The 23,022-nt window shown below is 33.8% G+C and overlaps 2 protein-coding genes across 3 annotated transcripts; one reads left to right on the top strand and one right to left on the bottom strand.

Annotated features, from left to right (window-relative positions):
* The first annotated feature begins 453 nt into the window (after positions 1 to 453).
* LOC140444606 (uncharacterized) lies at positions 454 to 3,918 on the top strand. The gene has a single exon (XM_072536368.1). It carries the CDS (start codon positions 454 to 456, stop codon positions 3,916 to 3,918), a length of 3,465 nt encoding a protein of 1,154 aa, XP_072392469.1.
* Positions 3,919 to 5,458: 1,540 nt separating this feature from the next.
* Positions 5,459 to 23,022, bottom strand: LOC140443856 (uncharacterized). 2 transcript variants are annotated; one of them, XM_072535340.1, is made up of 3 exons: positions 22,641 to 23,022; positions 21,414 to 21,485; positions 5,459 to 12,630 (listed from the first exon to the last, which is right to left on the bottom strand). In XM_072535340.1, the coding sequence occupies exons 1-3, from the start codon at positions 22,921 to 22,923 to the stop codon at positions 9,290 to 9,292; spliced, it is 3,696 nt and encodes a 1,231-aa protein (XP_072391441.1). In that variant the 5' UTR covers positions 22,924 to 23,022; the 3' UTR covers positions 5,459 to 9,289. The 2 variants fall into 2 exon arrangements, with proteins under 2 accessions (XP_072391441.1, XP_072391442.1); XM_072535341.1 differs by lacking the exon at positions 21,414 to 21,485.

The raw sequence follows: 23,022 nt of genomic DNA, 5'->3' as shown, positions 1-23,022 counted from the left end.
CCAGTTAAAGAGTTCTGACTCCATCACCCACATCGAGATTTACGAAGACGCTGCTCCAAACCCGTGAGTCGTCTTCAAAACGACCCTCTCCAACAGGTAACACCGTTTACAACAACGGTGGACTTATAAACTTTATTTATTTTCGCGTTACTCAGTGACTCTAACTCGATACAATTTCTATAAACAATTCTCACAGTGTTTATTTGTATTTTATATATTATCACTCACTATAATTTTTATACTCGTTCTCGTTTTAAGTAATACTTTCTTACTTACTATAATTTACGCATAATACGCAATTTTGAATGTGTTTATCAAAGTCGTATCCTACTATATTTATGACTAATTAAAAATTACTTATCGCATTCATTTACAGATATTTCACGATTTTTTACACATTTATATAACTTTGAATTTGAATTTTTACACATATTTTAATTTATACTAATTGACATGGATCTATTGAAAAGAGAGCGTGGCACATGCAAGTCTACAATCACTAGAATTTTAAACTGGATCAATAACTCCCTTGATATTCAAACTAACACCTTTGAATTAGATCACCGAAAAGCACATTTAGTTAATACCTTTAATAATTACAATGATATTTGCAATAAAATAGAATCTATTGATGCGGTCGACTTGCATACCGAAAATAGGGAAGAAATCGAGGATAAATACTTCTCTGCTATGTCACGAATTGACGGAAAATTATCTCAATTAACGCTCAGTAACTCATCTTCTTCCCCATCACATTCTCAATCACAGGAACCCGCTAGTAATTCAAATGTAAGGTTACCACCCATTTCCGTCCCCAATTTCAATGGTGAATACAGTAAATGGCTCTCTTTTTACCAATTATTTTCTTCTCTAGTAAAGGATAACAATAGTATCACAAAGGCACAAAAATTAATATATTTAAAATCTTCTCTTAAAGGTGAACCCTTAACTTTAATTGACTCACTTGAAGTTACTCACGAAAATTTTGATCTCGCAATAACTATTTTAGAAAAAAAATATGATAATAATCTCGCGATAATAAATTCGCATATTAACGCTATAATAGATTTCCCTACACTTTTAAAGAGCAATTATCATTCATTAAATGAATTCGTAAATGATTTGAAAAGACATATTGACTCCTTAAAAATTCTGCATGTTCCGATCGAATCGTGGGATTATCTCTTAATAAATATTATAATTAGGAAACTTGATTTTGCCACTAAACGGTATTATGGCGAAAGAAGGGATCGCGACAACACTCCCTCGATTGTCGAACTTTTTGAAATATTGAATGAACGGTGCAACATTCTCGCAGACCTAACATATACCTCTGACTCAAAAAGAGAAAAATCACACGGCAAATATAATTCTACCTCTCTCCACCTCAACGCCTCTGCTACACTCCCATCTCGCGTTTATATTAAATGTAATTACTGCAATGATTCAGCTCACAAAATATATACATGCAGAAAATTTTCCTCTCTGCCACACTCTGAAAAATATAACTTTCTTAAGGCTAATCAAATGTGTTCTAACTGTTTGGGTACAAAACACACCCATGCTGATTGTCCTTCACGAACTTGCTTAATCTGTTCCAAAAAACACCACACTTTACTGCATCAAAACTCCTATGCGCAAAATACCAATTATTCTGGCTCTTCCCATTCTCCGCATTCCGAAAATTATCGTTCTAACATAAATGGAAAGCATTCACGATCTAACCATTCAACACAAAACCCTTCGTACGATAATAGAACTAAACATAACTCTTTTCGTCAACCAAATGATGCCAGTCCAACAACCTCACAAAACACCAATTCTCCTAGTCTCTCATATCAACATAAAAATACCACGCACTCCACGGAACCGCTTCGGACTAATAATGTCCAACCTTCTACTTCTAACAATTTTCCAGACAATGGAAACGACTCCAGCGTTGCTTTGAGTGCTACAAATGAGTCCTTTACATACTCTTCAGTTCTCTTATCCACTGTTCAAGTTAATTTGATCGACAAATCAGGAAGGCCCTTACTAATTAAGGCAGTCCTAGACTCTGGAAGCCAAAAAACGTTCTGTTCTCAAGAGTTGCTAAGTAAAATCAATTGCAAAATTTATCACAGGGAATTACAAATTTCTGGCATTTCACAAGGCTCTTTCACCTCGAACTTAATGGCAAATATTAATGTTCATTCTCCTAATTTAAAATCTCAGCATCTTAACTTGAATTGTGCAGTTATCCCAAAAATAACTTGTCAGTTACCTCAATTTCATATTCACCCCAATAAGCTCAATATACCCAAGGGTTTCACTCTTGCTGACAAGCATTTTTATCAAAAATCAAATATTGACCTTTTGATAGGAGCAGATTATTATTATGACATTCTTCAACCAGGTCTCGTAAAGTTAGGACATAATCTCCCTACTCTTTTCAATACAATTTTTGGCTGGGTAATCGCTGGCAATGTTCCAAACTACGCTCAGTCTAAAAATGATGTCTCTCTATTCGTGCAAACTCAAAATACCCACTCTTCAGACTCAAACCTTGAAGCCCTTGTTTCTAAATTTTGGGAAACTGAAGATTGCCCCGGCGAAAAAATATTGTCCCCCGATGACCAATTAGCCGAATCAAATTTCATTAATCACCTCAAAATCCTCGAAAATGGTCGATTTCAAGTAAATCTACCTCAAAAATCTCCATCTGAGCACCTCAAGCTTGGTGAATCATTCCAAATTGCAAAAAAACGTTTCGAATCACTTGAAAAGAGATTTAAAAATGACTCCAATTTATATAATGCATACAAACATTTTATAGATCAATACATCTCCCTAAATCACGGTAAATATGTTCCTCTTACATACCACAACTCGCTAGATGAAAACAAATATTTTCTACCCCATCACTGCGTATTAAAGGATTCAGCAACCACCAAATTGCGCGTAGTGTTCGACGGAAGTGCAAAAACCACTTCTGGATACTCTTTAAACCAGATACTTCTTACCGGCTTTCAAACACAGCCAGATCTCTTTGATATCCTCTGTCGGTTTCGGCAATTTAAATTTGTTTTCATCGCCGACATCGAAAAGATGTATCGGCAAATTAATGTCAATCCCAATCAGACTTTTTTACAAAACATCCTTTGGAGAGATAGCCCACACGAACCCTTAAAGTGTATTGAGCTAACGTCTGTAACCTATGGCGTAACGTGCTCCAGTTTTCTAGCCACTCGCTGTTTAAAAGAGATAGCTACTTTAAATACCACAAAATACCCCCTTGGTTCTGATGCACTGTTAAATCAGACATATGTCGATGATATTTTATACGGAACCAACACTCTAGCCGAATTAGAAGCTGCATATCATGAACTAAATTCCATCTTAAACGGTCACAGTATCACTCTTCACAAATGGGTTTCTAACTCGGCTGAATTTTCTGCCAAATATATTCGGTCATCTCAGTCTAATTATGAAATAACCTCAAACAACTTAAATACCAATAAGGTCTTAGGTCTCTCGTGGCACCCCTTAGATGACTATTTTACGATTTCAATTCCAAGTCCTCCCGCTGCTGATAATAGCTTCACAAAAAGAAACGCCCTCTCAGCACTCGCCAAAATATTTGACCCCATAGGTCTCTTGGGATCATTCACTGTCACTGGAAAGGTATTTATTCAAAAACTTTGGCTCAATAAATTAAATTGGGACGATCCACTCCCTGAAACTCTTGCTAAAGAATGGAAAAGATTTATTAACGATCTCACTCTCCTGGAGTCTCTTAAAGTACCCCGTAATCTTTTAACAGCAGGCAAATCTCTAAAATTGAAATACACGGATTTGCCGATGCCTCAAGTAAGGCGCAGGCCGCTGTTTTATATTTTCGCACAATTTACGCTGATGATACTATCAGTTGTACTCTAATCGCATCCAAATCTCGTCTAGCTCCCTTAAAAACGGTATCCATTCCTAGATTGGAGCTATCAGCCATGTTACTACTGTCAAGGTTAACTAAAAAAATAAATTCCACCTTTGCAAATCGCTTGCACTTCTCCTCCATTAATTTGTGGACAGATTCACAAATCGCGTTATGTTGGATAAACTCTTCTGCCTCGCGCTGGAACACTTATGTAGCAAATAGAGTAACTCAAATTCAAGACCTAACATCAAATTTTTCTTGGAGACACGTTCGTTCTCATGAAAATGCAGCAGATTGTCTATCTCGCGGCTTGACCGCTACTGAATTTCTAAATTCCCGGATGTGGTGGAACGGCCCTGAATTTCTACTTAAAACGGACTTAAACCTAACGACATTTAACCCGAACTCTACCCAAGTATTATTACCGGACGAAAAGGTATCATCCCTTATAATCAGTTCAAAAATCTCAACGCAAGATGAATTTATCAATAATCTATTTTCAAGGTTTTCCTCTTACTCTAAATTATTACGCACCACTGCCTACATATACAGGTTCTCGTTTAATGCAAGAAACTCATCTGATAAAAAACTTGGTATTTTATCTCCGGACGAATTGCGATCCGCCTCTATATCAATATTTAAGGCTATACAATCCCTAAAATTCTCTAAAGAAATCTTGGAAATAAAAACCCAAGGAATTACATCAAATAAGTCCTTAATTACCCTGAACCCTTTTTTGAATGCAGACGGACTTCTCTGCGTCGGTGGACGCCTAAAAAACGCTAATATCCCCTATGAACAAAAACATCCAATATTGTTACCATCTAACTCTCACATTATCAATTTATTACTAACTCATGAACATTGTCGTCTAGGCCACGCCGGACCGCAAACGACATTGTCCAACGTCAGACTTAATTATTGGCCTTTAAACGGACTTCGAACACTAAAAAAAATTGTAAAAAATTGTCACGTATGTTTTAGATTTCGCGCTAAACCTATGGAACAAATCATGGGAAATTTACCTAAGGTTAGAATTACTCCTTCTCGCCCTTTTCAAAATGTGGGCTGCGATTTCGGTGGGCCATTTCTTATTAAATCCTCTAAGTTAAGAAAGGCTCCAATGCAAAAATGTTACATATCTATTTTCGTCTGTCTAGCCACAAAGGCCGTTCACATAGAATTAGTGTCATCACTCTCTACTGATTCATTTTTATTATGTCTAAAAAGATTCATTGCCCGAAGAGGTCTTCCCTCTCTCATATATAGTGACAACGCAACCAATTTCGCTGGTTCAAAAAATGAACTTAAGGATTTGCGCGAATTTTTTAAATCCCCTAGTTTTTCAAATGACATGCAAAATTTCGCTGCACAAAATTTCATAGAATGGAAGTTTATTCCACCTCATAGTCCCCATTGGGGAGGTATATGGGAAGCAGCAATTAAAAGTGCCAAATATCACATTCGTCGAATGATAGGGAATGCTTATTTGGTGTTTGAAGAATTCAGTACAATTCTCTCGCAGATCGAGGCAATTTTAAACTCACGCCCTATTTGCCCCTTGTCGAATGATCCCTCTGATCTACAATGCCTTACACCCGGACACTTTCTAATAGGCAGTAGCCTTACCTCTTACCCTGAAAAAACATTACTACACTTGCCAATTAATAGGCTTAACTTCCTTCAAAGATGTTCACAGATTCAACAGTCGTTTTGGAAACGATGGTCTGTTGAATATCTTAGCCAACTGCATAGTCGACCAAAGTGGTCCAAAGTAAGTCAAAATATTAAGATAAATGATTTAGTCTTATTAAGAACTGATAACTGTCCCCCTCTAAAATGGCCTACCGCGAGAGTCCTGGAACTTTTTCCGGGGTCAGATAATCATGTCCGCGCAGTTAAAATTAGAACTGCTACGGGAGAGACTGTTCGACCAATAACTAAATTATATCTCTTACCACAATTTGATTAGGTATATTTTCTTTCGCGTTTTTCTTTCTATTACGCTTTCAATATTATTTACCCATTTTTTACATAGGTACATATCTATTATAACTATCCGCAATTCGCGCGGGCGAGCTTATGTTCAAATCTCTTTAACATAAAAGTATTTATTTACAAAGTAAGGTAATTTACAGGAAAGTCAGTTTGTCAATTCTCTTTATATCAGTTCTCCGAATGTTTAGTGGAATTAAAAATCTATTCTTTGTTCAAAAAATAAAACCTTTTTCTCTCAGAGACTACCTGAACGTTAAGTCGTACATTGTATTAAACAAGTTCTAGGAGTTGTTAAACCGGTGATTTAACGGGTTGTGGTCCCTGACTTGATGTTTTGGCGACGATGCAGTAAAACAAAAATATATTCAAGCATCGGCCTTGAGTCGTAGCGGTTCGATGATACAAAACTTTTCTCTCTTTGGTTTTCACGCGGAAATAGTGTATTTAGAATCTTAAACGGGATATATTCACATCTGTTCGCGATCAACGACATAGCAAGAAGCATTTATGGTCGGTTTTCGATGATAATTATTATATAAAATCGCATTTGTTAGAATAGTTGTGATCAATAAAATTGACTGGTAGCAGATTCAATACTTTCTTTATTACCGGAAATCATCCTTACTTCGACCGAGATTATTTGGAATCGACGTCTTAATACGAAACCAACAAAACGCTTGGTTCCCTTTCTTATGTTTGGACGAAACATCACATCTCCACACAGAGATCTTAGAATCATGCGAGGAATCATAAATAAGGCATTCTTGTTTAGATAAATAATAAATACATATATTATTTAATTAGTTAAAATAAACTACTTAATTATTTTTTTGTAACGTTGAAACCTCTCCTTCGTGATAATTTAATAAATTATAAGTATTGAGGAATTTGTTATTTATTAAAGTATTTCTAATATTTTACTGATTATTTTATTGAGTGTAACTGACTATAAACTTCATAATGATTCCGCCCACCGGCGCTAAACACTACGTCACAATCCCAAACTTAAATTTGTTGCACTCTGTTCTGTAATCTTACATTTCTAAATTGCTATTACATGATTCTTACGAAAATACATACGAATGCAAGCGTTGAGGTCATATATTGATTTCCAAACAGTTTTCGTCAAAAGCATGTTATACAAGGAGCAAATTCCATCAACGTACACTGCTATCGCTCTGCAGAGCGCGAAAGTAAGCATTACCTAACAAACCGTTATCATAGAGAACCCTTCCTTTAATTTTGACGAACGTGCGCGGCGTTCGACTGACTGTGAGTTATGCGTCGCTCACTGTTCTAAAAAACCGAAGCTTAACTCACCTGATCTGACACATACATTTGGTTTAAGCTGAAGGAACCTGTAATTTAAGTCAAAAGTTCCGCCAGCTGATATTGGAGAAGTACGACAAAAGATAATAACCTCTTTTCAACAAATGCAGCAACCAATCCCAATAAATATGTTGGATAATCTGCAAAATCGTTATGAAGTTTGTTTGCCTTGGAATGATGTACATTTTGAACATTCCAATTATGTAAATTAAAAAATAAATACAATGTTCACTTAAACTTTTTGGCGGAATTATAATATTACTAAGGTTTTTATACACTATGTGTACGTCTGTGTTCAACACATATGTCATTGCCACTAAATCGTTTATGACAAATATCACATTCAAAAGGCTGACTTAGTTTTTCTCTTGTGTGGGAATGTTTAAGATGTTTGCTCATGTTTAATTTGTTTGTAAATTTCTTAAAACAAACAACAAACTGAAATGTTTTTTCTCCAGTGTGCGTTACTACGTGTGCCTGAAATCCAGTGTTATCTGTAAACTGTTTAAGACAATATTCACACTTTATAAGTTTTTCGACGGTGTGCAATCTCATGTGTTTGTTGAACGGATTATTTGATATAAATTCCTTTTGGCACAAATCACATTTATAGGGTGTTTCTCCAGAATGTATGCGCTCATGGTCCGTTAGTGTTTTTTTTTTTGTAGAAAATATGTTTAAACATATAATGCATTTAAAGTGTTTTATTCAAGTGCGTGAGTCTATGACGTTTTAAATTTTTTTGTATTGAGAACTGTTTAAAACACCACACTCAAATGGTCTTTCTCCAGTGTGTATTACTACGTGCCTCTGAAGTTGTGTGTTATCTGTAAACTGTTTGGGACAATAATCACACTTTATAAGTTTTTCGCCGGTGTGCAATCTCATGTGTTTGTTGAACGGATTCTTTGATCTAAATTCCTTTTGGCACAAATCACATTTATAAGGTTTTTCTCCAGAATGTATGCGCTCATGGTCTGTTAGTGTGTCTTTTGTAGAAAATTTCTTTAAACATATATTGCACTGAAAGCGCTTATGACTGTCAGTGTGGGTATGCAGATGTTTGTTCAGGATTGGTTTGGTTGCAAACTTCTTGAAACAAACACCACACTCAAATGGCCTTTCTCCAGTGTGTCTTACAACGTGCCTCTGAAGTCATGTGTTACATGTAAACTGTTCGGGATAATAATCACACTTTCGGTTTTCGCCGGTGTGTAATCTCATATGTTTCTTGAAGGTATTCTTTGATCTAAATTCCTTTTGGCACAAATCACATTTATAGGGTTTTTCTCCAGAATATATGCGCTCATGATCCGTTAGTGTTTTTTTTTTGTCGAAAATATATTTAAACATAGAATGCATTTAAAGTGTTTTATTCAAAAGTGCGTGAGTCTATGACGTTTTAAATTTTTTTGTATTGAGAACTGTTTGAAACAAATAACACACTGAAATGGTTTTTTTCTAGTGTGCGTTACTACGTGTGCCTGAAGTCTAGTATTATCTGTAAACTGTTTGGGACAATAATCACACTTTATAAGTTTTTCGCCGGTGTGCAATCTCATACGTTTGTTAAAGGGATACTTTGACCTAAATTCCTTTTGGCACACATCACATTTATAAGGTTTTTCTCCAGAATGTATGCGCTCATGGTCTGTTAGCGTGATTTTTGAAGAAAATTTCTTTAAACATATATTGCACTGAAAGTGCTTATGACTGTCAGTGTGGATATGCAGATGTCTGTTCAGGATTTGTTTGGTTGCAAACTTCTTGAAACAAACACCACACTCAAATGGCCGTTCTCCAGTGTGTCTTACAACGTGCCTCTGAAGTCATGTGTTACATGTAAACTGTTCGGGACAATAATCACACTTTCGGTTTTCGCCGGTGTGTAATCTCATATGTTTCTTGAAGGTATTCTTTGATCTAAATTCCTTTTGGCACAAATCACATTTATAGGGTTTTCCTCCAGAATATATGCGCTCATGATCCGTTAGTGTTTTTTTTTGTCGAAAATATATTTAAACATAGAATGCATTTAAAGTGTTTTATTCAAAAGTGCGTGAGTCTATGACGTTTTAAATTTTTTTGTATTGAGAACTGTTTGAAACAAATAACACACTGAAATGGTTTTTTTCTAGTGTGCGTTACTACGTGTGCCTGAAGTCTAGTATTATCTGTAAACTGTTTGGGACAATAATCACACTTTATAAGTTTTTCGCCGGTGTGCAATCTCATGTGTTTGTTGAACGGATTCTTTGATCTAAATTCCTTTTGGCACAAATCACATTTATAGGGTGTTTCTCCAGAATGTATGCGCTCATGGTCTGTTAGAGTGACTTTTGAAGAAAATTTCTTTAAACATATATTGCACTGAAAGCGCTTATGACTGTCAGTGTGGGTATGCAGATGTTTGTTCAGGATTGGTTTGGTTGCAAACTTCTTGAAACAAACACTACACTCAAATGGTCTTTCTCCAGTGTGTCTTACTACGTGATTCTGAAGTTGTGTGTTACATGTAAACTGTTCGGGACAATAATCACACTTTATAAGGTTTTCACCAGTGTGTAATCTCATATGTTTGTTAAAGGGATACTTTGACCTAAATTCCTTTTGGCACACATCACATTTATAAGGTTTTTCTCCAGAATGTATGCGCTCATGGTCTGTTAGTGTGCCTTTTGTAGAAAATCTCTTTAAACATATAATGCATTTAAAGTGTTTTATTCCAAAGTGCGTGAGTCTATGACGTGTTAAATTTTTTTGTATTGAGAACTGTTTAAAACAAATAACACACTGAAATGGTTTTTCTCCAGTGTGCGTTACTACGTGTGCCTGAAATCGTGTGTTACATGTAAACTGTTCGGGACAATAATCACACTTTATAAGGTTTTCGCCAGTGTGTAATCTCATATGTTTGTTAAAGGGATACTTTGACCTAAATTCCTTTTTGCACACATCACATTTATAAGGTTTTTCTCCAGAATGTATGCGCTCATGGTCTGTTAGTGTTTCTTTTGTAGAAAATCTCTTTAAACATATATTGCACTGAAAGCGCTTATGACTGTCAGTGTGGGTATGCAGATGTTTGTTCAGGTTTCCTTTGGTTGTAAATTTCTTGAAACAAACAACACACTGAAATTGTCTTTCTCCAGTGTGTTTTACTACGTGCCTCTGAAGTTTTGTATTACATGTAAACTGTTTGGGACAATAATCACACTTTATAAGTTTTTCGCCGGTGTGTAATCTCATATGTTTGTTGAAGCCATTCTTTGATCTAATTTCCTTTTGGCACAAATCACATTTATAGGGTGTTTCTCCAGAATGTATGCGCTCATGGTCTGTTAGAGTGATTTTTGATGAAAATTTCTTTAAACATATATTGCACTGAAAGCGCTTATGACTGTCAGTGTGGGTATGCAGATGTTTGTTCAGGATTGGTTTGGTTGCAAACTTCTTGAAACAAACACCACACTCAAATGGTCTTTCTCCAGTGTGTATTACTACGTGCCTCTGAAGTTGTGTGTTACATGTAAACTGTTTGGGATAATAATAACATTTTATAAGGTTTTCACCGGTGTGTAATCTCATATGTTTGTTGAAAGTATCCTTTGATCTAAATTCCTTTTGGCACAATTCACATTTATAGGATTTTTGTCCAGAATGTATGCACTCATGATCCGTTAGTGTTCTTTTTGTAGAAAATACCTTTAAACATATAATGCATTTAAAGTGTTTTATTCCAAAGTGCGTGAGTCTATGACGTTTTAAATTTGTTTGTATTGAGAACTGTTTAAAACAAAGAACACACTGAAATGGTTTTTCTCCAGTGTGCGTTACTACGTGTGCCTGAAATCCAGTGTTATCTGTAAACTGTTTGGGACAATAATCACACTTTATAAGTTTTTCGCCGGTGTGCAATCTCATGTGTTTGTTGAACGGATTCTTTGATCTAAATTCCTTTTGGCACAAATCACATTTATAGGGTGTTTCTCCAGAATGTATGCGCTCATGGTCTGTTAGAGTGATTTTTGAAGAAAATTTCTTTAAACATATAGTGCATTTAAAGTGTTTTATTCCTAAATGCGTGAGTGTATGACGGGTTAAATTGCTTTGTATTGAGAACTGTTTGAAACAAATTATGCATTGGAACGATTTTACTTTTGAAATATTAGAAAAATGATCTAATGCAACATGTTGTAAAGATTTTTCTTCGGTATTTAAAGGCGTATTTTTCATTGACTGATCGATTTCTATGGGCATATTAGAATAACTATCAGGTGAGTTATTCTCTAAAGGTTTCCCTCTTATATGTGTATGTCTATGAACAATACAATGATAATTGTGAAAAAACTGTTTACAACAAATATCACACTCGAAGGGTTTTTCTCCAGTGTGCCTAAGTAAATGATTTATTAGGCTATCTTTAAGCGTGAATTTTATAAAACATATATTACATCTTAATGGTTGTTCTCCAGTGCGTTTCTGTATGCGTTTCTTAAATCTAGCTAAATCTGCATGCCTACATATATGACGTTTTAGATTGGTTATTAATAAGAACTGCTTAGAGCAAATTCTGCATTGAAAAGGTTTATCTTTTAATGTACCATGTGCAAAGCCATATTGTATGCTTTTTTCTATAAGATGATTATCAAATTTGATTTGTTTCACAGTGTTTTCTTTTTCATTTAAAAGTGTACTACATGTTAATTTATTGTTATCTGTCGATATATTTGAACTGTTTTCAGACATGATCGATTGTAAAGTCTTATCTTCATCATGGAGGAATTCTTGTTGAGTAGATTGATCACTTTCTGTTAAAATACTAGAACCATTATTGTATGGGATATGTTGCAAAAAATTTTCTTCGGTTTTGCTCTTCTTTTGAGAAAACTGTTTGGATCTGTAATGATACTTTATAAAATTTGCTCCAGTGTGCAATTTCATATGTCTCTTTAAGGTTAATTCTCCCTTGAAGTTCTTGAAGCAAATATCACATCTGAAGGATTTCTCTTTTATATGTGTACGTCTATGTACAAGACACTGGAAATTTTGGGTGAAACTTTTATGACAAATATCACACTCAAAAGGATTTTCTTGAGCATGCCTAACTAAATGTTTTCTCAAGCTATTTTTAAGAGTAAATTTCATAGAACATACATTACATGTAAATGACTTCTCACTGGACAAATTTGTTTTTATGTTTTTGTTTTTAGCAATAATCTGTTTTTCGTCAGTATGTATAGTCATATTTTGAATTAATTGATTATTTTCAACAAACTTTTTTGTTGAATTATTGGAACTTTTATATTGGCGTTGGAGTGATTTGCCTGTTGGATGTTGCAATATATAACTGTCTATATTACCTTTTTGAACAACTGAAGGAGGCAAACCTAAAACATAATTAATTATTACTTATTTAGCATATTAGGTACATGGACAATGTAATTATAAATGATTATACAAACAAAAATATAAATATTTATTATAACATAATTAATAATTTTTAATAGTATTAAAGAATAAATATGAAAATATTTTGTGGGGTTGAAGTATATGAGTTAACATACAGTTTGTTAATTTTTCAATTAGATGTAGCATTTACTTTACACTTAAATGGCTTTTCACCTATATTCAATCGCATATGTAAGTTTAATGTACTATTAAGCTTGAACTGCTTGGGATATAATTCGCATTTGAAAAGCTGTTTTCTAGAATGTAATTTCATACGTTCGTTTAAAAAAAATTTACTTTAAAATCATTCATACAAATTTCTCACTTATAAAGTCTTTCGCCTGTGCGTATGCGATTATAATAAATTAGACATTTCTTTGTAGATAATCTTTTTATGCACAAGTCACATTTAAAAAGTTTTAATTTAAATAATTTTTCAGCACGGTTAAATTTGAGACATGTAATTTGTGCTATTTCTATGGCTTGTTTGAAAAAAAATATCATTTTTCAACATATTTGTAGTTTTCTCAGTTAAAATTGTTCAGAGCTATTAGTACAAATAGTATGTTTTTCGTTGGTATGTATAATCATGTGTTGAATTAACTGATTATTTTCAATAAACCATATTGAACGGATTTTGCATTTGAATTGTTGAAAAAGTTTTTTTTTAACATCTAAACACACATGTTCAGCTGACTGATCGTTTTTTATTGAACTATCGGGGAAGAACCAAAACATGTTCCTTGCGATTTAAATATTTTTTTATTTATAACTAATTGGTTAGGTTATGGAAAACAGTTTATTAATCTGTGCTCAGCAAATTAATTTATTAATAAGGTGGGTTTTTATTTTAAAACAGTTTTCAAAATATTGCAACTATAAGAATGACAAACCTATTTTTTGAAATATGGCTATATCAAATAACTGGTTCTAATATTTTTTGTATTAAATTCTCCGACCAATGTTTTAATATTTTTTTAATGGTTCACATGTAGTTTTTATAAAATGCCTATGAGATAACGAGACAAATACAAAGCAAAAAAATATACACAAAATCATTATTAACTGACAGAGATTCTAACTATTATTGCCTTTATACATTAGTATTATTTCTTTAGAGATAAATCATGGAGTAAAATGGGGCTGTATCTTTTCCAATTATTGATTTGTGTAGATGTCTCAAAACATTTCTAACTAAACTCAGGAAGAAGAGATATTAACATTGGTGGCAATGAGATAATTAATCAAGCTGTTTAGTGATGGGCTAAACTGTCATTCTGCAATCACAGTTATAACTACTGTGATCATGATTTCTTATTCATTGTGATTTTTACCTGGGATTGTAATTTAACACAGCAACGAAATAGTTAACATTTTTTCTATTATGCACGGGTGACATTTTTAAAATGTATGAGAATAAAAATTATTAAATAACAAATTCGACGAGTTACACAAACTCACTAAACTGAATAGTAGAGTAAATAGACTGGCAAAAGGCTTCTAGAATAGATTTTCGTGGGCACTTTGTTGCTAAAATGTAAAACCCATTTTTTTTGGTTTCTAATATTTTTGTAATGCAAAATCACTTGGTCGTCCAAAAATCGTAATGGGAGGGGAGTGGTGGGGAGCCTTACAAAAAAAAAATTCAATTTTTTTTTCATCATTTTTCGGATGAACAATATCCCAAAAATTCATTCCTCAAATTTGCATACCTATCCGGACATTAGAAATATTGTTTTTTTATTTATAAAAATACGTTAAACCATTGTTGTATACGGAGCGCCTTCATACAAAATCACTTGCCCTGAAAACCCATATTTTTAAAATCGTTTACCTCGCTCTACCTCGAAAAATATTGGGTTTAGCAAAAAATGGCTTCCTATAAACGTTATAGACCAAACATCAGAGAACATGTGGGTTTTTTTAAAATGTTGATTGGATAATTAGTTTTAAAAAAAATTAAATAAATCGAATGTCATGTCACGACGGACAGTGGCGAACGCAGAGATGCGAGGGAGGGCGAGATTCCTATGCCATAGTCAACCGCAAATCGACTCTACTGATGGTGATGTTGTTACGGTCGTTTTTACCTCGAGACGCTGTTGTGTTATATGGTTGTATATATTCTAGCGCAACAAGTGTATTGTTTTGCATATGTGCATTCTTTTTCATAAGCTTTGTTTTTAGCGCGAAATCCACTAAGATTATTATAAGTGAGACATAATAAAGTTCTTATGTGTTAATTATATTATTAACAGTGATTAATTAAACTTATTGGTAAGTTAACAATATTTAGTACTTACTTATTATTACAGTTAGTATTTTTTTTTGTATCCATCTAGAAATGGATTTAACGAACAGCAGCAGCTCTGACAGCGAACTTGAGTCAAAAATCAGATTAAGGCATGTTTCTTTCCATAAATCTGATGCCGAACAAGACGTTTTTATTCAAAATGTGTGTCTTATTTGTTTGGAAGGAGGAAGGCTGGTTAACTCTCAAGAAAGATCAAAAAAAACTTTTATTGAATGCACGAGCGAACGTATGAAAAATTGTCATGAGAATAAATACATGCGGCATATATTCTCAAAGTTTGATGATCTAAAAAATCAAGATTTTTTAAAATTGCACAAAAACTGTTATAAATCTTTTACGAGCTTAAAGAACATTGCCTCGTACAAGTCAAAAAATACTAAACTGCCATTTGATTTTCGTAGAGACGATATTTTTCAAAAACGGCCCTTGAACAGCCCTTTAATTTACAAAAGTGCATCTTTTGTCAAAAGCACTCACCGAATCAAAAACTATGCCAAGTTATGACTAATAATATGCAAGAAAAAATAACCACGACGAATTTGACACTTTTAGTTTCGGGGCATCGGAGCAACACATTCTAGTCAAAATGTGCCAAACTATCCGAAGCGAGATAAACAAGATGTCAACTGAGTCCGATTTAAAAAAGAATGATTGTTAGAGACTACAAAAAGTCTATTCCTGAAAGCTTGTATTCTCTTGTTAATCTTATTGTCCGCAATGAAAGCGATAATGAAAAGAAAATTGAAACTGTAAGCATTTTCCAAGACATTATTTTTGCCTGTTCGAATGGAAAAATAAAAACTCCAAAGCATATTGGGCTAGGACTTTTAGTTCACCAGGAAACAAGGTCGAAAAAACACATTGAAGCAATACACGCTTGCGGTCATTCAATTTCATACATCGGTACTCTTAGAGTGCGTAACAGCATCGCCCAAGAAGAAATTCAACTTTACTTGGAGAATAATCATGTGACCATACCGAGACAATTGGTACAAAATCGATTCGTTCAATTTGCTGCTGACAACATTGACATTTTGGAAGAGACTTTGGACAAAACACCTACTTTTCACGGAACCCAAATTGCTGCCTTCCAGAGAGAACCATTTAATGAAAATATACCTGGACAATTTAAATTTTTGCCGTATAATCAGAAGCTGGTAATACCGAATGATTTTCATTCCCTTTACAAAATTTATTTTGACAAATCAAAAAGAAAAGTACAATCTGAGGAAAATAAACTGAGCTTCATAGAAAAGGGTCAGAATCTTAATAATAACATAAGATATCGTAACATGGCATGGTGCATTTGCAAAATGAGGGACTCTGTTAGGGATGAAACCGTTATCCACAGTGATCAGGATTTCATAAACGGACTGTAGAGGATAAATCACATGTAACGACCTATGGCTACTTACCTGTGCTACTCCATGTCTCGTCAGAATATGATACCGTTTGGACTGTTATCATAAAGTGCAATGAAATTGCTAAGAAGCTAAATAACAGATACACCGTACTGACGTTTGATCAAGCGATCTATTATAAAGCTAAAGAGCTCCAATGGTCCCAGTCAGAAGACACAAAAAACGTAGTCATTCGTCTAGGTGGATTTCACATGGTTATGAACTTCCTCAAAATAATTGGTCAGTTCATGATAGATTCTGGACTTTTAATGGTGGTTCATGACAGATTCTGGACTTGCTGATGTATAGTTGGACAGTGGTCTCTATGCTCAGTCCACAATTGATGGTATTTTATCTGGCAAAAATACAATAAAGCTATACGAACCCATAAGTTGACGTACGAAGCTCTGTCAAGATTATAAATAAATCTTTATAAAAAGTGGCTTTTAGAGTGTGGCACTTCTTCTGTACATTATATTAACTTAATTCATCTTTGTACATCGGAAATCATCGATACTTTCAGGAGAAAAGAAGACGTTATGCAACTCTCCGATAAAATCTCAACTTTAACTCGTGAACTTTTGACAGAGTTTCCAGAATTCATTGCAGCTCAAACTGCCACAGGCAAATACTGGAATGCATACTTGGAAATGGTAGATATTCTATTAGAATTTGCCATTTTAGATATGTATATCCCAAGCTTTTGAAATTTAACCACTTTACTACGTCCTTAGTAAGCTTTATAATAATAACAATAATCTGTAAGAACATTTTTGGGGATACGGGATACTCCTACATACCAAGTCACCTAGGGCTCGATAACACGGAAAGAGTCCCACCAGAGCTCAATCCTTTTAATATCGTAAGTATCTGAGATGAGTGAATTTTCCCCTTTGAGGGAGTGCGAGCCGTATGGCTAAATCTGGATAATATTAATAATTTAATAATAATAAGTATACAACCTTAAAGATATACAATACCTATTATGATAATATAAATACTACTATCACTTAACAAATACAGTATTTTAAAACTGTTAATAATCTGACAACAAAACGAGCCAAAGAAGTCACTATTTATTTACGCTAGAAGAGTATTCATCCCCCGTAAAATCAGCATCACAATGAAAAAACGACCATAACAACATCGCCATCAGTAGAGTCGATTTGCGGTTGACTATGGCATAGGAATCTCGCCCTTCCTCGCATCTCTGCGTTCAGCACTGTCCGTCGTGACATGCCGTTCGATTTATTTAATTTTTTCTTAAACTAATTATCCAATCAAAATTCTAAAAAAACCAGCATGTTCTCTGATTTTTGGCCTATAACGTTTATAAAAAGCAATTTTTTGCTAAACCCAATATTTTTCGAGGTAGAGCGAGGTAAACGATTTTAAAAATATGGGTTTTCAGGGCAAGTGATTTTGTATGAAGGCGCTCCGTATACAATAATGGTATGACGTATTTTTAAAAATAAAAAAAAATATTTCTAATGTCCTGATGGGTATGCAAATTTGACGAATGAATTTTCGGATATTGTACATTCGAAAAACAATGAAAAAAAAATTGCATTTTTTTTTGTAAGGCTCTCCACCGCTCCCCTCCCACTACGATTTTTGGACGACCAAGTGATTTTGTCTTACAAAAATATTAGAAACAAAAAAAAATGGGTTTTACATTTTAGCAACAAAGTTCCCACGGGATAGCACAATAGGATCCTATTTAAACTATACTAGAAATTCTAAATACCCTTTTCATTTTCTTCAAATATTTGTTTATGTACTAATATTACACTAATCATATTTCTCCAATGGCGATATAATATCTCTACCCCGGAGGTAAACTATGTCCATTTTCATACTTTTCCAGGAGAGCAGTTTTAACATTTTTTTAATTTGTAATCAGTAAATACTCAAATATTTCTTATATTTAACCAAGATTAATATATTATTGTTGTGTATATAATCGTTTTTTCTTCCATGAAGTCTTATATAACTGAAGTTTACCGTTCATTTTATAAAATTTTTAAAAAAGTGTGTAGTTGGACATAGTGTTGTTTACCTCTAACAACTTTTTTAAATAATGTGACATTACATGTTAAGGTCTCTATGAAATAAACAAGACAAACACATTAAACAGCCCATACTATTATTTTATTAGAGACTTGTACACATTAAGTAAAATTATAGACGACATGTCTCAAAATTGTTAAAGAGGCTCCATATCTTCATCTTCTCGGAGGTAATCGTTTGTGGCTACATTGCTATGTGTTAAATTTTGATAAAACCTATGACAAACCGACGGAACAAAAGGCAATAGCGCAATTAAGTTATTGTACTTTTGTTTTGTGATTGGCAATGGGATTACTGAGACTTGATTTAATTAGGCTGGAGACGTTACTTGCTGTCTTCAATACCTCATAAAGTCCACCTCATACAAATTTCGATTATTGAAATTTGTCTTATAAAAGAGCTTTCCAATGTGTTCTTGTTGGACTTGTAGAAAACCACATGTTGACAGTAGAACAGGCTCTTCGTTAACATTCTTTTTTTCTACTTAAAAAAGAAGGATTAGGTGACAGTTTTTTATCGAACAATGTTTTGAACTTTTTGAAATCTGCAAGTTTCATATTGTGCACTGTGTATTTACCTGATGTTTGCCTAACTAGCTGTTGTCAGTCCCATGGTGTTAAAATGGCCAAATTGGAAAGTTTCTTTTCTTTCTCTCGATCAAAGCATGAACACTGTCTGCTTCCATGTGTGTGTGTGCCCTTTTGGTAAAAACTTTTAAGTGATCTTCATTATTTGAGGATATGTATGAAGTATCCAAAAATAGCACATTATAATACTTATATTTTTATTTTGTCCATAGCAGTTATCGTTCCAAAGAGTGATGTCCTCTACTTGACTACCTGGAATTGTATTGTCAGCCAATTTCAAAATTGACGAGGCAATTTCGTTTGCACCATGGGCCCCTTTTGATTAGTCTCACATACATTGTACATGTACAGAAGAATCGCTGGCATCATATACTGTAAAATTTAATGTCCAAAGCTTCCTTTTGTAGAAACTAATACAACTGTTGATTAGTGGTGAAAGCAAACATTTTTGTAAATACTCAAATATTTCTTATATTTAACCAAGATTAATATATTATTGTTGTGTAGATGTCTCAAAACATTTCTAACTAAACTCAGGAAGAAGAGATATCAACATTGGTGGCAATGAGATAATCAAGCTGCTTAGTGATGGGCTAAACTGTCATTCTGCAATCACAGTTATAACTACTGTGATCATGATTTCTTATTCATTGTGATTTTTACCTGGGATTGTAATTTAACAGAGCAACGAAATAGTTGTATGCATATGTTAAACATTTTTTCTATTAGGCACTGGTGACATTTTTAAAATGTATCAGAATAAAAATCTAATGTGCACTGTGTATTTACCTGATGTTTGCCTAACTAGCTGTTGTCAGTCCCATGGTGTTAAAATGGCCAAATTGGAAAGTTTCTTTTCTTTTTCTCTCGATCAAAGCATGAACACTGTCTGCTTCCATGTGTGTGTGTGCCCTTTCAGTAAAAACTTTTAAGTGATCGTCATTATTTGAGGATATGTATGAAGTATCCAAAAACTAGCACATTATAATACTTATATTTTTATTTTGTCCATAGCAGTTATCAGTCCAAAGAGTGATATCCTCTACTTGACTACCTGGAATTGTATTGTCAGCCAATTTCAAAATTGATGAGGCAATTTCATTTGCACCACGGGCCCCTTTTTATTAGTCTCACATACATTGTACATGTACAGAAGAATCGCTGGCATCATATAATGTAAAATTTAATGTCCAAAGCTTCCTTTTGTAGAAACTAATACAACTGTTTGTTAGTGGTGAAGGCAAACATTTTTGCAAATCACCAGATAGTACTTTGTGTTTTGGTGACTCTACAGCCATTATAAAGTTAAATTGTTTTAAGTTATTCCGAGTTTTAGATTCAATTAGGTTAGAATCATGATTAGCCTGTACACTGGTTAGTTCATCTGTAGTAAGACACTTTTTAATTGAGAGGTGAATGTAGTGCATGGATCACAAGTGTCTATTTCAGGTAGTTTAAACAACAACTTGAAGTATTTAATAAAAATATCTGCGTACAGCAACTTTTTTGCTCTCAGCTTTGGATCCACATGTCTTTCATTGCATTCATCAATGTACAGTTGATACATCTTTTATATTGTAAGTTCTGTGCCCAGATAATTTCTCTTGCTCCTTTCTCTGGAATAATGACTCTCCTTTGGGAAGGAATTGATATGTTGATGTATACTATTTATGGTTTCGGTAGGAGTTTTATTGATTGGCATGAGTCTACCTCTTGAATCAGCTTAACTTCCTGGCTAGATTTTTTTTAAACATATTCACTACTACACTAAATTAGATATACAAAGTGTGTTTAAAAACATAACCTTGCATACCTTTAATCGCTGAGTCTTTACTGTAAGATTGTAGTGTATTATTTTTAGATTTGGTAGAGTTTGTGTCTCTTGTTCTTGATCGAAGAGTAGGTTGGCTATCGACACATGAGAAGATAAATTTCTTTTTAACATCTGAAATGTTTGTCTTAGTCCAGTATGAGTTGAAGATTTTTTGTCTTTCGTATTCTGGCAATCATTCAGAGCATTTCATGGTAACTTTATTATGTTAATTGGAATTGCCTGCATCACTGCTTAGGGATAAATCGTCCTTAAGAACATTTTTTGTTATTGCCCCAAAGGAGTAGTAATACATTTCACTTTTACCTTTGTTTTCGCTGGTTTACCTATAAGTCTCACATCATTGTCGTCTGATTCTGTGCTTTCACCACTTAAAGGCTCATAGGTTTTATCAATATCCACATCATCATCTCCAAACAAATTATCATCCTCCTCAAGATTCATCCGTCAAAAGAGTACACAATACTAAATATTTGAGGTTAGTGAAATACTAAATCAGTGTTATTAAACAATAGCTTACCTGTAGGTGTTGTTTCATTAGGAATATTATATGTCAGTAATTGTAGTATTCTTTTCCCACGAGAGTTCGGATCTAGTTTGCAATTATTAAACAATGGATGTATTGTACAATTTTTAACAATCTAACACTATTGCTAACTAAATAAAATGGTTACAATTATTTTAAATCATGACAATTACACCAGGTACCAGAGTACATAACACTATGCCCGACTGGTAAATAACAGTGCACACATTTAGTAGAGGTAAACAACACCAAGTCCACATGGTGTTGTTTACCTCTGACTGGAAGTGGACTTGGTGTTTATTAAAAAGTCGGTAACTTGCCGTAAAATTGTCTCTGGACATAGTATGGTTTATCTCTGTGTAGAGCCAGAAAAGTTATATTCAAAAGTGCAATAATCCCAATTGTGATAAAAATGGGCATAGTGTCCTTTACCTACGGGGTACAGATATTATCTTTGCCTTTGCATTTATCAATACAAAGAGACTTCACAATACCGCCGATGCGCCGACTACCTCTATCTCGTTCCTTGTTATCCCTTTTAGACGTTTCTCATTTCACAACTTTGTGACTGAGACGAGAACATGATATATCACATTTTAGCGATTAATAACTACAGACATAGAATAAGATCGAAATCACAGTCACAGTATATTTTGTTGTTATTCACAGGTAGTGATTGTTATTTTCTAATTACAGCTGTTACACCGCAGGGTAGTGATATTTAGCCCACCTCTAAAGCTGTTATTCAGATTTGTGTGGGTATAATACTACTGGCCAGAAACCTTCTGATCTAGAATATTTGACAGTGCACTCAGATTAAGGTTCAATTTATATCCACTTTCATTTTTACTAAATCTCATTTTCTTTTTTTTTTTTTTAATTTCTGCACTAGCAATATGACCTTTTACGCTACTCTTCATTTCATCCTTTTCTGATTTGACTATTGCCATCTACCATTTTTAATTACCTCACTAATTTTAATGTAATTGAACATTCATATATTTCAAGATTCTGTAATTAATTAGTTTTCAAAATCGTGTGAATAATACATGTAAAGAATTGTGTTTTTAACAACAGAAACAAAACTTATTTTGAACTGGAACAATTTTATTTTTATGGTAAATTCCAATACTATAATAGGTAGTTATAAAAGTAAAATTCTGTAAAAAATAACTTTATGACAATTCTTGGATTATAAGGTAAGCTAATTAATTGACTTACCTTTCTCAGTTTCTTCTGCAATTAAGTTGTGACTTTTCACGCTGCCAGTAAGTATTGCCTGATAATCTGCACCATTTGGGACATATTTCAGATCATCAGTGGGCTGTTTTGTATATACCTGGTTGGAACTCTTGATTTGGACGTGGTTATTCCCATGAGTGTCTTCAAAACACTTATTTTCCTCAGAATCGTTTTTAAACAAATCTGCAATATCAACTTTCGGTTGATCCTCATATATATCTATTTGTTCGTATTTTATTTTATGTAAATTTTCCAATTCCATTGTGTTTTACTATTATTATTTATTTGGCAGTTAGATTTGATTTGATATTTGTCTGATTACAGTCAGTACTGCAGTAGTGCCAGTTGCCAGTCCAGTAGT

Source organism: Diabrotica undecimpunctata, chromosome 6 (genome assembly GCF_040954645.1).
Source record: "Diabrotica undecimpunctata isolate CICGRU chromosome 6, icDiaUnde3, whole genome shotgun sequence".
NCBI classification, from domain to species: domain Eukaryota; kingdom Metazoa; phylum Arthropoda; class Insecta; order Coleoptera; family Chrysomelidae; genus Diabrotica; species Diabrotica undecimpunctata.
This window is presented reverse-complemented; position numbering and strand designations above follow the sequence as displayed.

Bases quoted from the DNA above. Each gene is read 5' to 3' on its own strand.
- LOC140444606 (XM_072536368.1), top strand. From the start codon at position 454: ATGGATCTATTGAAAAGAGAGCGTGGCACATGCAAGTCTACAATCACT.
- LOC140443856 (XM_072535340.1), bottom strand. From the start codon at position 22,923: ATGGAATTGGAAAATTTACATAAAATAAAATACGAACAAATAGATATA. The intron at 21,486-22,640 runs GTAAGTCAATTA...ATTGCAAACTAG, and splicing joins TGCAGAAGAAACTGAGAAAG to ATCCGAACTCTCGTGGGAAA. The intron at 12,631-21,413 runs GTAAGCTATTGT...ATTATGTTTTAG, and splicing joins TAATGAAACAACACCTACAG to GTTTGCCTCCTTCAGTTGTT.